A 15,776-nucleotide genomic window follows, 5' to 3' on the forward strand; every position below is an offset into this window, starting at 1 on the left:
CCCCATAGTCCGCACCATGGAGGGTTAGTATTGTAGGGAAACACCAGCTACAGTAAAACATCAGCCGGTTTTAGTAAAAGGATTAGTATTACAAATCACACACAACGAGCAAAAATACAAATCTGGCAGCTCAAATACTATAATTATAAATTAAGTATTGATATTTTTATTGCATGCAAAGGTTCAGATAGTGATAAATTATTATAGAGGTTGTTATATATTTCACATAAAGATCTAAGGGGGTTGCTTAGTTCGTAGTTAGATCTCGCCAAGGAAAGATTTAGCGGTATATAATTACGAGTTATTCTAGACGGAACATTAAACTTTATTTCACTAATTAAAAATTGTGAATCAATTTGACCACGCAAAAGTCGTATTAAAAATATTGCTCTAAGCATTAAACGCCTTCTTTCTAACGATGGAAGGTCTATAAGTTTTAATCGATTTTCATAGGGGGGGAGTGCTTCAGACGGATTCCAGGGCAGACCTTTGAGAGCGAATATAATGAATTGTTTTTGAACTGCTTCTATTGAATTAGAGTAACATTTATAAAATGGACTCCACAACACGCAACCATACTCTAATGTAGGTCTAACTAGACTAGTAAACAAGCGTTTAGTTACGTAAGGGTCTTCAAACTCTTTAGACCAGCGCTTAATGAAACCTAGAAGAGACTTTGCTTTATTAACGCTAGATTCAATGTGTAAGTTAAAACGAAGTTTATTGTCCAAAATAACACCAAGATCAATAAATGAGTCTACATTCTCCAATTTGTATGAACCTACGAAGTAATCAGATTGAATATGTCTAGATCTGAATAATGATAATTTTTTGCATTTTTTAAGATTTAGTGACATGCCATTCATACCACACCAATTTACAATGGAATGTAGATCATGTTGTAAATGTAATGAGCTATTGAGAGAATCGAGATTAATGAACAGCTTAACATCATCTGCAAACATTAGAATTTTGGAAAACCTTACAACTGACGGAAGATCATTGAGATAGAGAACGAATAGTAATGGTCCTAAATGGCTTCCCTGAGGAACACCAGAATGGACTAGAATATTTTTTGAGATGGCATTTGTGAAAGACACCTTTTGAGTACGGTTTTCAAGGTATGATGAAATCCAGTCTAACAATAATGTAGGGAAACCCATTAAATCAAGTTTGTGGAGTAATAAACTATGTACGACAGTGTCAAAAGCTTTACTAAAATCGGTATAAATTACATCAGTTTGAAATTTATTAGCAAAACCATTATGAACATAGCATGTTAATTCCATAAGATTAGTTAAAGTTGACCTACCTCTGATGAAACCGTGTTGACACGGTGAAAAAATTGGAGCCACAAAGTGTGTTAGCCTACGCGAAACCAAAAATTCAAAAAGTTTAGGTATTGCGCTAAGCTTAGCAATGCCTCTATAATTTTCAATATTGCAACGACTACCAGTTTTATGGAGAGGAATTATATAACTAGATCTCCAAAAATAAGGAAAGTAGCCTAAAGATAAAGAGTAATTAAATAATTTCGTAAGTGGTATGTATAATTCAATTGCACATAATTTAAGAACGTTTGCCGGTACTCCGTCTGGACCTGGGGAGATCGAATTTTTTAAAGTTTTTAAACCATTTAAAACCTCTTCTTCCGTAAGCAAAATTTGGGGCAAAAAATTCAGTCTATTAATGTTAAAGCTGTAGTTGCTAGTGGATGTAAATGTTGAATAGCTATTCTGAAAAAAATCTGCGAACATGTTTGCAATATCAGAATCATCGGTAGCCTCTGTGCTGCCGAATTTCATACAGCTAGGGAATTCATGGACTTTTCTTTTAGAATTCACGAAATTATAGAAGTTTTTTGGGTTGCGTTGAAAACTATTTCTAATTCTTTGTAGATATGCCGAATAACATTTTAAATTTTCAGTGTTATAATTATTTCGAGCTTTGGAGTAATTGGAGTAGTTTAAGGATGAGTTAAATTTTTTAAATTTCTTAAAAAGTTTACTTTTGTTATTACGTAAACGTCTTAAATATGGAGTAAACCATGGCGAGCCTCCATTTGGCGCGTAATTTGAACTAGGGACTGTTAGTTTAAAGGCTTCATTTAAGATATTATAAAAATCGGAAATACAATAATCAATATCACCTTCAAGACGCCATATTGTATTGGAAAGAGTAGTACGTAACAAATCAATGTTAATTTTGGAAAAGTTAAAGGATATTTTTTTATTGAGTGGTTTGGATGTTATTTGAGTTTTAAGATCAAGAGTTATATTGAGGGTTGGGTGATAATTATCCTCCGGTTCGACAAACGGTGCACATCTACATAATGAAAGGTTAACGGTTGTGGAGAATACTAAATCTAAAATTCTATTCTTGACATTAAAAACATTATTTATTTGGAAAAGTCCTTGGTCAAATATAGCTTCCCAGAATTCGTCCATTCTACTAGCTGAGCCTGCAGACGATACAGGAATATAGTCTATGGAATTTTGTTTAGGGATCCACGATATACTTGGTAAGTTGAAATCACCAAGACAAATAAGATCAAAATTTGCTGACTTTAAACATGAAACATCCTTCAGAAGCTTTGAGTGCTTAATGTATATTTCAAAGTCTGAATTTGGAGGAATGTAGGAACAAGTTAAAGCAATAAATTTACCACGATATAATAGTTTGACACATATAAATTCTATATTAAGATCTTCAGTGACAACTATTTCAGACGTAATGGAATTATGTACAGCTATTAAAACTCCTCCACCGGTTCTATTTACTCTATCATTTCTATAAACTTCAAATTGGTCAGAAAAGATTTCTGTGTCGTAGATTTCAGGTTTAAGCCAAGTTTCAGTAAATATAAAGACTTTAAAATCAGAACCAAAAGATTTTAAAAAAGTTTGACGAAGTTTTGAGTTAAGACCTCTGACATTTTGGTATAACATTTGTAACGAATCAGATTCTATTAGTTTTTTGAAGCTTGCATAGCGTTAGAAGTACGGACAGGATTAAGCGCGTTACGCTTTTCTCTGAATACAAACTCTTTTACTAAAATGTCATCGGGCCAGAATGAACTATTAATAATAGTATCGAATATGTTTTTGGAAACAACAAGCTTAAACGATGAAATTGCACGAGCAGAGGAGGAATTAAACTTAAAAATTTTAAAATCACTTTCTTCAAGATTATGTATTTTAGATTTAACATAATCACTTATAATATTTATTGTAGTACTAGGATGCAATCTAGATATAAATACGCTTTTTTTAGGAGGAACTACAATTAGGCTACTAGAAGGAAGAGAAGCACATTGCAATGGTGGATGTGCTGTAGGATTTGACGTATAATCACTTACAAAAATAGGGGGGACGCTATGCAAATGATGTGGATTTTGCTGGACATTAGATGGAGCTTCAGAAGATAAGGTTTCGATCTGAGTACTCCGACTTTCACTTGTATTAGAAACAGCCGGTGATGACATGCTGGACGGCGAAGATGCAAATTGCAACGGAGGCGCCAGATGGTTGTCTGAAGATAAATTTTCAGTATTATTTTGTAGCGGGGCAACAACTGGTGAATTTAGCGATATTAAGTTATTACCAGAAATAATAGCTGAAGATTTTTTTCTTTTGGGCGAACCATCAGGATACTCAAATTTATTATACATATTTTCAAAATAGTTTAAGCGAGAGTAAACAGATTCAAAATCTTTCTTCATGTTTGCAATTTCGACTTTAGACTCCTTAAATAGACGGTAAAAATCAACCTCCAAGGACCTACAATTTATGCACGCCCAGCGAAGTCCATTTTTTCTATCAGTTATTACATCAAATTGTCTACCAGTAAAACCCGCACATTTAAAGTGACCATGATTTTCACATAGCCAACAAGTAATAAAGCGTTCATTTTCATTAGTAATTTTACAATTTTTGTATAAACAGGCCATTGTGCAAAACTTCAAAAAATTATTCTAATGCCTCAAAGTATGCTTTAGATTGTGAATATAAAATTTAGAATTTGGGATTGAAAAACAAGAACAAGGCACAAGGGAGAAAAAAAAAAGCGAAACAGACGTAAACAGCAAAAGTAAAACAAAAATATGAGAAGGCGCAAAAACAGTCACAATTTGTTTTAATTATTTTGTAAAATACCGTATTTAAACACTGAACTTCACAATGCACGTATAATTTCGATTATATTAGTAAGAACTGATAGTATTTCACTGCACAAAAAGAACAATAAATAATAATATATCTAAAATTATTTTATCACTATTTTGACACAAATAAAACACAACTAAACACGACAAGAGTTGCCAGACTTCTTTCATTCAATAAAATTAAAAAAAAAATAAGTAAGCAAAGGCTATAGTCGTGCGGGGCCGACCATGTGATACCCTACAACACTACAATGTTAGAAGCCTCCTTATGTCCAAATCCATTGTGCAATATTTCGCTTTTGAAATTATGTCACGGAGCACTGCCCAGATATTACCCTCAGCATTTTGAACTGAGGCATTCGCCCAATATTTACGCACTCCGTCGTGCTCTTATTTGTTGTGGTCCATTTTAAAGCTAAATGTAATCCAATGGTCAACCAAAATGCTAGAATTATTCCCTGTCCATAACTCTCTTCTCAGGTGTGTCGATTGGCTTCAATTGTGTAATCAGGATTTTTTTTTATTTTTGGTCCATTTTAACCCCTAAACATATTGCGGACATCTTTGGAAATAATAGGCTTAGCCTTTCTGAGCCTAACCCTACCCTTATGAAAATATTCGTGAGGATCAGACGATAATTGTATATAATAACCAAAATCTGTTTTGTAAGGTGAAAAATATTACAAAATATACACTTCAATATTATAAGTCAATATGAAAAAATAGCATGCGATAAAAAATATGAAAAATTAAAAATATGTCACAAAATACTACAAATTCTATCTTAACATCAGTATTGGCATCTTTTTATGCGATTTTTTGTTAGATTTTATTCTCTTAATTGACAAAATTTGTCAAAATCGGTCCAGCCATTCTTGAGATATAAGCGTTCTAGCTAACATGCCATTCCTTTGTATATATGTATTTTATATATTTCGCTATATATATCCGATATATTTACCATCGGCATCTGATGTTTGTTTATTTTTGATTTCGCCGGGATTAAAAATAATCGCGGTTTAATGGAAAATTTGAAGTTTATTTAATAGATATGTTATGGTCTATTTCACCCACTAAATATTACCCAAAATTGGAAGGCTTCTGCCCAGCCTGAAGCTCTAGTCCCATGCTAACTTCCGCTTCGATTAGTCCAAAATTGCGTCCTGTAGAGCAACTGCAAAATCAGGACATTTTTCAGTATTTGGTCCATTTCAACCCCTTTAATAGATTTGTTATGGTCTATTTCACCCACTAAATATTACCCGATGACCGCCAAAATTGGAAGGCTTCTGCCCAGCCTGAAGCTCTAGTCCCATGCTAACTTCCGCTTCGATTAGTCCAAAATTGCGTCCTGTAGAGCAACTGCAAAATCAGGACATTTTTCAGTATTTGGTCCATTTCAACCCCTAAATATTATGCGATCATCTCCAAAAGAAATAGGGTTCTATTCTGGCTCTATCCCGACCTCCATTCTAAATTTCGTGAAGATCGGGCCATAATTGCGACCTGTAGAGTGATTACAAATTAACATGAACAGACGGACAGACGAACATACATAGCTAGATCGACTCAGCTCGGCGCGATAAGATTATCCATATATACTTTCCTATGTGGGAAACCAATATTTCGAGGTGTTACATAATTTTTGGCCCAATCAAACTTATAAATATGTAAAAATTATGGTGTTTGCCTTTTTATCTCACCCTGTATATAAGAGTTGGAACATTTCAAATGAAAATATTGTTTTTTTTTTTCATTTATGAACCAAACCTATAATTCTCTAAACTACATTATTGTTCTGTTCGAGAACCTTCTAGCTTTGCAATTTTTTTCGAATTCATAAATGGAAAGTAGGTTATCATAGTAAAACGTTTAACATTCCTGCAGTTCTGGAATAGACCACATATTTGAAAAATTTCGAAAAAGCAATAACAACATAAATCTGAAACGCTATCATTGGTAAAATTCTTCTCTGGATTGCTTTTATATTCCCCAAAAGCTTTTATCTTAAGATCGTGGTGTCCATTTAAAAAATCGTGCTTTAGAGTATATTCAATTCGAATATTATTATTTCCAAATTTCCATTGAATACTCAAAAATAATTATTCAAATACTTCCTCTATTGACATTCAAATATTTTGCAACATTAACTTTTAAACTTAAAATGTCAATGTTACTCCCAAAATATACCTCCCCACAACTTTGGCAACTTCTCGCAAAAATTCTTTAACGATGGAAAAGAGGAAAAGTTGTGAACATTAAATTTTATTTTTAATTTCCATGACACCAACATTGGTTTTGTTTTGCCAAACAGCCAAAAATGTTGGAATTTTTAATGGAAAAGTTTTACTAAATCATTTGCTGTCATTGAGAATGACAAACAGCAAAAACAACAACAACAACAACGAGAAAAAGAGTTCAACATAATTCAGTTGTTCATCAAGGACTCGGTTGGTGGCCACTAATGTCGCTTCAGTAATAATTAAGTGTTTTAAGTAGTGACTAACGGCTCACCCGCAGTTCACCGTAAAAACAAGAACGTCAATTAAAACCGAACAAAAAACACTAAAAACAAAAAATAAAAATATGAAAGTAAACATCCCCCCACCCCCCTCCAACCTCATGGCTAATAAACAACAAAATTGAAGAAAAAAATGAACATTGTTAATGACCATAATTAGGACCATAAATAAATATTTACTGAGAACCACAAACATAGAATTCAATACCAAAAATTAAACAAACAGGAGTCAAGTTTTTATATCTGTTCTGTTGATGAGGGTGGAAAGTTGACTCCTAGTTAACTGGATTATTTTCAAATAAGGGAACTTTTTGTTTTATGTTCGGTAATTGTTTGCTTAAAAAAGCTATGTATAAAGTACACAAAATAATTTGTATGTTGTCAACTGAAAGGTTCGAAATGGTCAAAGTCCATTTTAACTTCTAATTAGCCAAGATAACATTGGCTTTAATTGTTTATTATACATGAGAGAACTTTTGGTATTTAGTCGAATTATTAATGTAATAATTTCACATACCCCAAATATTAGGTTCATATCAAAAACCATCCAATTTTATTCAAAGTATCTGCACGGTAAAGCTCTTGATCTGCATTTACATAGTCTGAAAATAAATAGTTAGGGCTAGCTACTGAAGCGTGGCAGTTACGTCTTTTGCGGCAAATAGTGAATACCCTTGAGAAATAACTCCTCTTAACAATCAACACTGATTCTACAAGGAAAAGTTGACCACAGCAGAATTACACCTCTTATTCTTGTCTTACATATGATACTGTCAATCACACCGTATTATTCTAGGACTGCGAAGGCCTTCGAAAGTTGAACCGCTAGCTACGTAATTATATTAGGAATAAGCCCAGTAGAAAACAAGTAAGCAAAGGCTACAGTCGAGCGGGGCCGACCGTTGAATACCCTACAACACTATAATAAACCATACAGTTTATATATGCGAAATACTCGACAGAATTCCACAAGATATTGTGACAAATAATAAAAGAAACCCATCATGTTTCGTTCTCTAATTTTCGAATAATAGCAACTTAAACTAATTTACTCATTTCCAATTTATTGGTAGATGTTGCACGTAAATGGTCTTCCTAGATCTGGAACCAATATTTCCCAAAGACCTATAATCTCTCAGAAGTGGCAAATTATTAAAATTTATTATTGGTTTTTGACTGAAACGCATCTATATATATTCTTCAACGCAATCAGCGTTACCAACAAAGTCAGAAGTGCGTCTTTCCTGTATTTGTGAATTCTTCAAAAAGTCACTGGAATGGACATTTTCGCATTTTGTCTACAAAAGTTGGCAAACTCCTTCACACATTGAATATTTTTGGATGGCCATCCAAAACTGCTTGGCTTTTGCAATGTGCGGTAACGCCCATTTAGATGTGAGTGAGGATGGGGCGATAATTACGACCTGCCGACAATTTTACAGTTTTTTGGTCCATTTCAACCCCTACTCTCCAAAAAGAGTAGACTTCTATTCTGACCCTCATCTTATCCCCATGCAAAATTTCGTATGGATCGGGCCATAAATGAGATCTGTATATGAGGTCCTGATATCCTAACTACTTAGTTTTGTTAGTTGTAGAAATATTACCAAATGTTTAATTCAAAATGAAAATATGCCAAAAAAATATGACAAAATTGAAAAAAATATGAGAAAATTTTACAAAATTAATATTTTCATCTTTAGAGAGATATTTTTATGCGATTTTTTAGACGTTTTTTCTTTCCTACCAAGAGGCCATTCTGAATTAATGAGAACTGTCGAAATCAGTTCAGCCGTTCTCGACATATAAGAGATCTTTCAAGCATATCTTCTTTGATAGACATATATATCGCACATATTTTGCTATATATCCGATTCGTTGGATAATAACATCAATGTAAAGGTCAGAAGTAACCTTGTGATGGCTTTGTGATTTCCCCGGGATTTAAAATATTCACGGTTTAATGAAAAATTTTGATTTTTTTCAACACAAAAGATATGGTATATTTTACCCGCTAAATATTATCCGATGACCACCCAAATTAGTAGGCTTCTTCCCCGCCCTAAACTCTATCTACATGCGAAATTTCGCGTCTATTGGTCTATAATTGCGACCTGTATAGCTACTGCAAAATCCGACATTTTTTCAGTATTTGGTCCATTTCAACCCCTAAACATTTGGCGATCATCTCCAAAAGCAATAGGGTTCTATTCTGGTCCAAGCCCCACCTACATTCTAAATTTCGTGTAGATCGGGCCATAATTGCGACCTGTAGAGTGATTACAAAAATAACATGGACAGACGGACAGACGGACGGACGGACGGACATACAAAGCTAGATCGACTCAGCTCGGCGAGCTAGGAAGATCCATATATACTTTCCTATATGGGAAACCAATATTTCGTGGTGTTACATAATTTTTGGCCCAATCAAACTTATAATACCCCCAACACATAGTGTTGTAGGGTATAAAAATAAGGTGTTCCTCAAGAGGGATGATATCTCCAGAACTTTGTAACCACTTATTTAAGGTAATACAACGCTCCCAAGACGCACGGAAAAACCTTTTTTATAACGGACCTTGTGTTGATAAAAATATTTAGATGTGCCAAGTCTAAATAGAATCGGATGTTAATTTCGTGTTCTATATAGGGTGAGAAAAAAACTGCAACATAGTCAAACTCCATAATTTTTAATACGTTTTTTTAAATTTTATTGAATGAAAGCAAAAAATTTCGGAAACAGCATCACATTTTAGAATAAGTTTAGATTTGTTCGAATTGGTTACCTTTGGCACGAATTAGCGAAGCAACTCTTTAGCTCTTTTAAGTCTATTTTCTCTCTGTTGCGGTGCAAGTTCCTGCACTTTTTTTGAATTTTAATGGCTTTACGGACAGACAGACGGACGGATGGACATCACTAGATGGACTCCAAATGTCCTGAATCGGATTAAGTGGAAAGAGGCCTAGGATTAAAAACCGTTATATTTCTGAGGAACGTTTTGGCCGTATCAAATGATTTATACCCTCTCTAGCCACATGGCCGTAATAAAAGACACGTGTATCGGAATTTCGAAAATTTATATCGAGAACTGCCCTCAAAGCGGTCGCAAGTTTCCCCCTCTTTTTCGTATTGAGATTCCTTACAATCGTTGTATTTTAGTGTTTTTCGGGAATATCACTGACTAGCACGTACCCGCTACTTTTGTCAGCGAAAAGTCCAACTCAAAATTTTAGATTCATTCCAAAAGAAAAAAATGCCGAATATTATAGCGAAAATATTCTGGAGGGTGTATGAAAGCCTTGGGCATGCAAAAATTTTGGCCACAGACCTTCGACATTCCAACAGGACTCAACAACATCGCACTCAGCAGGCGCCACCTAAGAATCGTTACAAAATGATGTTCCTCGCTTCATTTCCAGCGCACGATGGCCACCAAAATCTCCGGATACCAATCCGTTAGACTATTGTGTCCGGAGAATATTGAAAAGCAAGGTTGGCACTAAAAAATACCAAAGTGTCGATCACCTCAATCAAGCGCTTCGCCGAGAATTCGCAGCGTGTGATGGTTTCATTGGCCGTTTGAAGGCCATAATTCGTGTCAGAGGCGACCACTTCGAACATTTGATGCTATTTCCGACATTTTTCGCTTCCATTCAATAAAATGTAAAAAAAAAATGTAAAAATTATGGCGTTTGACTTTGTTGCAGTTTTTTATCTCACCCTGTATGTATAGAAATAGATCTGGAATTAAAAATTCAGCTATGAGGGTAATTATGGGTTAGACAAAGGATAGTTTTTTGAAATGTGTGCCGAAAATGGTACTCAATTTGATATAGAATGGAGGAAAAGAACTAGAATTGAGAATATTGGTATAGGAATCACTGTGACTGTGAGTAGCGTTTAGATAAAGGGTGAACTTTTAAATCTATGCTATAATGTGTGCGAATAGTGATATGAGAGAAGGAATAGACCTGAACTCATGTGTTTAGCTATAAGTGTAACTTTTTTTTAGACAATATACAGGTTTTGGATATGTACTATAAAGTGTACGAATAGTACTTAAAGCGGTTAGGAGTGTATGAATTGAGCTGGAATGTACATATTAGTATTAGAATCACCGTAAGTGTGTAGATTTTAGGTAATGAGGTCAGTTTGCAAATACGTTCTATAACGGGTACTAAATAATACTAAATTTAGTATACAGAGTAGGAAGAGAGCTTGAAAAATACACAAGCTACTTGTTCTCATATACCCATTTTTGTAGAAATATTTTTTAGACAAAAAGTGCGTATATAACAATTATAATATGTAAGGTATTGATTTTCAATGTATTTTAAATTTCAACATTAAATCAGTTTTGCCCATCAATTTTATCAAAATATATCTAGCCCCAAAAATGTAACGAGTTTCTCTCTGGAAAAAAATGTTTGAGTTAACAATGTATGTCCTGTAAAAGTTAGACAAGTCCACGTGAGGTGAAAAGATGATAGAATGAAATATAATATCATATGTTTCAAACACCAAAACACTTCAGAATTTAAAAAGTCTATTCATTTGTGGGATTTGTCGGCAATTTGAATTCAATCTATCGACATACTATAAAACATAAAAATATTTAAAAGTTTTTCTCTTCCTCTTGCCGCAATTCAGATTTTCCACTTGGACATTTTGTTCGCTTTTTCAATTTTTTGTTTTTTTTTTTACATTGTCCAACAATAGTTCAATTGTACTTAATATGTTTTTGATGGATTTCACAATCGAACGCTGCTAGTTTATACATTCTTTTTTGTTTTTTTTTTGTTTTCTATTTTGTTTTCTATTTAATGCTCTTCTAACAATTCTCCCATATTTTTTTTTTTTACTTATTCTGTCTATTTCTCTCCATCTATTTCAGGGTACCCAGAAGATTGCATTGCCGTATCAGGCCAATCAAAAACTCACTGTTAAACAAATCCTAACACACTTCAGTGGCATCGATGCATCGACAATGAAAAATCCTAAGGAGATTTTTGCAGCTGACATTCAAAAGGATTTGCTGCTGCTTGAAGAGCAAGAAGGCTCAGTTAATTTCAAATTTGGCGTTGTATACAAGAAGCCGGGACAGTGCTGTGATGATGAGATGTTAAGTAATCGTAAGTAGGATAATGCAAGAGAGAAATGATTTGAAATGTACTAATTCATGTGAATTAGAAGATGAATGTTTTTTTTTTTTTAAATATGTCCTTTTTAAAATTTTCAATGAAATATTAAATGGTATTACAATTTCATTCAGAAATTTGTGGGACATTTGACCAGGAAAAGTGAAAAGTCGGGCGGGGGCGTCTATATGACACCCTCCACAAGTAGGCGTATTTAATAGAGCTCCCGTAACAAAAAAAAAATACTTTATATTAGAGATTTATATGAAGTAGATCATAACAACTATGAACCTTATTTTAATGCGAATCATGGCTTTAGAGTAATCACAATTTGGAAACTATATCCATATCTGAATCGATTTTAAACAAATTTTACGTAGGCTTTTGTACCTCTAATACCGAAAAACATTGCTGTATTGTGCCAGATATGACTTCAATAAGAATTATACCGACAAATATCCATTGGAGCAATAGATATAAAGGACCGAGGTTCACCAAGTGGAAAAATTCGATTGAATTTTAAAAAAATCTATCCAATTGGGGTTGATATTACATGACAGACAAGAGTAAAATCGGATGAAACTGTGTATAGAGGTTATACAAACATTTAAACCGATCTCGATAAAATTTGGTAGATGTGTCAAATATCCTTGTTGTGGAGTGCATATTACGCATGTGGGGGACTTAAACACCCAAGCGGATAAAACATATATATGGGAGCTATAGGCATATCTGAACCGATCTTCACCAATATTCTAATTACTTGTTTCTGGTCGGAAGTACCAAAATTCACTCCATTAGGCTAGCATTAGTCATTTGGTCCACAAAAAAACCTTAAATCGGATAAATAAAAATATACATCGGAGATATATCCAAATTTGAATCGATCTTGACAAAATTTTGGGCGCTTATTTGTGGGTTGTATCTGATATCTGGTTCCAAAGATCATTGTCAAGGAGTGCATATTGCGCATGTGAGCGATTTAAACCCCCAAACTGGATGCAAAATATATATTTGGAAGCTGCAGCTTTATCTGAACCGTTTTTCCCAAAACTTGAAGAACTCGTTTTTAGGTTGAAGTCGGCTCGACGGAAATTAGTCAGTTGGGGCATAATGAACCAGAAATCGGGATGGGAGCTATATCCAAATCTGATCCGATCGCGATGAAATTTGACAGAGGTATTTCAGATCTCCATAAGTTATCTGGTATCAAATATCATTGTTGTGTAGTGCCTATTACGAATGTGAGGGACTTAAATACCAAATCCGCTGAAACATTAAACACGGTGAGATAAAAAAACTGCAACCAACTTCAGACTGCTGTCATTTCTAAGCCACTCGTCCGACAGCTGTTAAAATTATTTCAGTGACAGCTCATAAAATTGCTTACAAGCGTACAAAAGCATTTTGGTGAGAATTTTCCAGAAAAAAAGTTATTCGTGATAGAATTCAAGCGTGATTGTGTTATTTCTTTATATTTGGCTGGAAGACTGCAAGTGGATTTCGTTAGAGCACGCCAGCATTTAAATGTGGATAAATCTTTTGTGTCTCGTACCATCACTCGTTACCGTGATACTGGTAGCGTAGCACGACGTCAAGGAAGTAAAAATGGTTCGAAAAGTAAAGAAGCGTCTTGATCGAAACCCGCGTTGCAGTGGCCGAAAAATGTCTCTTGAGTTGAACATATCGCAATATTCCATTTGGCAAATATTGAAAAATAAGCTCAGAGTAAAGCTATTGAAATTTCAAAAAGTGCAAGAACTTACACCGCAACAGAAAGAAAATGGACTCAAAAGAGCTAAAGAGTTGCTTCGCTTCGCCGAAAGTGGCGAACTGCCGAATTTGGTTTTCCCGATGAGAAAACATTCGTTGTCCAGCATTTGGTAAACAAACAAAGTGATCGTGTTTACTTGACAATGAGGTCAGCTGAAAATATGTACCTTCGTTTGACCACCAGAACTCAAGCGCCGGCCATGGTGATGGTGTGGGCCGCCATAACAGCCGATGGTCGCTCTACGCTCGTATTAATCGACCGCGAAAATATTATGGAGGCTGTATTAAAGCCTTGGGCCAGCAAACATTTTGGCCGCAGATCTTCGACATTCCAACAGAACTCAGCACCATTGCACTCAGCACGCGCCACCCAAGAATGATTACAAAAAGAGGTTCCTTGCTTCATTTCCAACGTACAACGGCCACCAAAATACCAATCCGTTGGAATATTATGTCTGGAGTATTTTGAAAAGCAAGGTTGGCACTAAAAAATACCAACGTGTCGATCACCTCAAACAAGCGCTTCGCCGGGCCAAAATACCGCAGAGCAACATTCGGGCAGCGTGTAACGGTTTCATTGGCTACTGAAGGCCATAATTCATGCCAAAGATGACCAATTCGAACAAATCTAAACTTATTCTAAAATTTTATGCTATTTCCGATTTTTTTTGCTTTCATTCAATAAAAATTAAGAAAAAAGTAAAAATTATGGTGTTTGACTTTGTTGCAGTTTTTTATCTCACCATGTATATGGGAGGTGTAGCTATATCTGAACCGATTTTCTCCAGATTCAGGTCATTTTAACTGATGTTGGGCATTTGGTGCACAATTAAACCGAAATCGGTTGGGATCTATATCTAAATTTGAACTGATTGTACCCAATTTCAATAGGGTTCGTCCTTGAGCCAAATAAATATTGTTTGGAAAATGTCATGTCAATCGGATAATAAATGCGACCTTCATTTTGGTCACAAAAATACATGGACAGGCGGACGGATGGACTGACATGCATAAATCGACTCAGAAAGTGATGTTATGAAGATACAAAGGTAACTGTGGGTCTATCTCGCTTCCTTCTCCCTGTTACAGACAAATGCACAAAGACGGGTATTATGAGGTGTAGGGTATATAAAAAAACATTCAATGGTTAGTAATATTTCAATATCTCATATTGAATGGCTTTTTTTGTAAAATTTCTCAATATGCCAATATTTTTTATAAGAGGTATGATCTTTATGTAGATATACGGAAATAGGTCAATATTCAAAATTTTATGTGATATGTTTATATAATTGATTTTAAAATTATATTTATTTATAACTAATAATCAGTACAAAAATAAATTGATTTATTTTTTTTTTCCTCTCGAAATATCAAAATTCACTTGTCACCCACTCATTTTGAAAATTTACAAGAATCATTTAAGAACCCCATTTAATTATATTTAATTTATAAAAAAAAAAAAACACACAATGACTTTAACAAAATAAGATCCTTAATCAGCCTTTCGGTCAATGAATAGCCTAACAGATTTAAAATTAAAATCGTTTAATATGTTCTTAATGCATTCTTAGGTTTCTTTATGAACTTCCTTGCCAAGAATTTAATTTTCAGTTTTTGTTTTGCTTTCAAATTCACTTGACAATGGCATGGCATGGTACATAGAAGCAATTCCCTGCTTTGTAACAGGTTTTATTACTTGTTGGCGCATTATTAATGTATCCCTTTTGTCATAGACCGGCATTGTCTAAAAAAGTCTTTTGTTCTGCCTTATGTTTCTTTAATATTTTCTAAGCAGGAATTTCTTTATTTATATTTCTATGTAGTTGTGTGTTTTTTCTTTCTTTCACAACCAAGAAGCCTTTAATCGGTCCCTGTGTGTTTGGTTTATTATTTGTTTTGCCTCTTTTTTAAAACATTTCTTCTTTTTTTCCTCTTCTTCCAGAGGAATCCAGTCCAGACTTTGAAGACTTTTTAGATGTGTTGGGTGAACGTGTGCGCCTAAAAGGATGGGATCGCTTTCGTGGCGGTTTAGATGTTAAAGGTAAGTATGTTGTTGGAGATGAGGCTAAGAAGTACAAGATGTAGGTATATGGGACTAACCACTTGAAATAGATTTGTGGTTAAGGAGATTTCTTCATGTATGAATCAAAAAAAAAAAAAAAATCAATTATTTTG

The 15,776-nt window shown here is 34.3% G+C and overlaps 1 protein-coding gene across 1 annotated transcript in view; it reads left to right on the forward strand.

Moving 5' to 3' along the window:
- Positions 1-15,776, forward strand: part of LOC101891493 (GTPase-activating Rap/Ran-GAP domain-like protein 3) — a 295,890-nt gene that overhangs the window by 243,012 nt on the left and 37,102 nt on the right. The window contains exons 7-8 of the mRNA XM_059120865.1: positions 11,582-11,819; positions 15,544-15,642. Coding sequence (XP_058976848.1) covers positions 11,582-11,819; positions 15,544-15,642 — 337 coding nt within the window. The remainder of the gene's footprint in view (positions 1-11,581; positions 11,820-15,543; positions 15,643-15,776) is intronic.

The sequence above is a fragment of the Musca domestica genome, unplaced genomic scaffold, assembly GCF_030504385.1.
Source record: "Musca domestica strain aabys unplaced genomic scaffold, Musca_domestica.polishedcontigs.V.1.1 18, whole genome shotgun sequence".
Taxonomy (NCBI): domain Eukaryota; kingdom Metazoa; phylum Arthropoda; class Insecta; order Diptera; family Muscidae; genus Musca; species Musca domestica.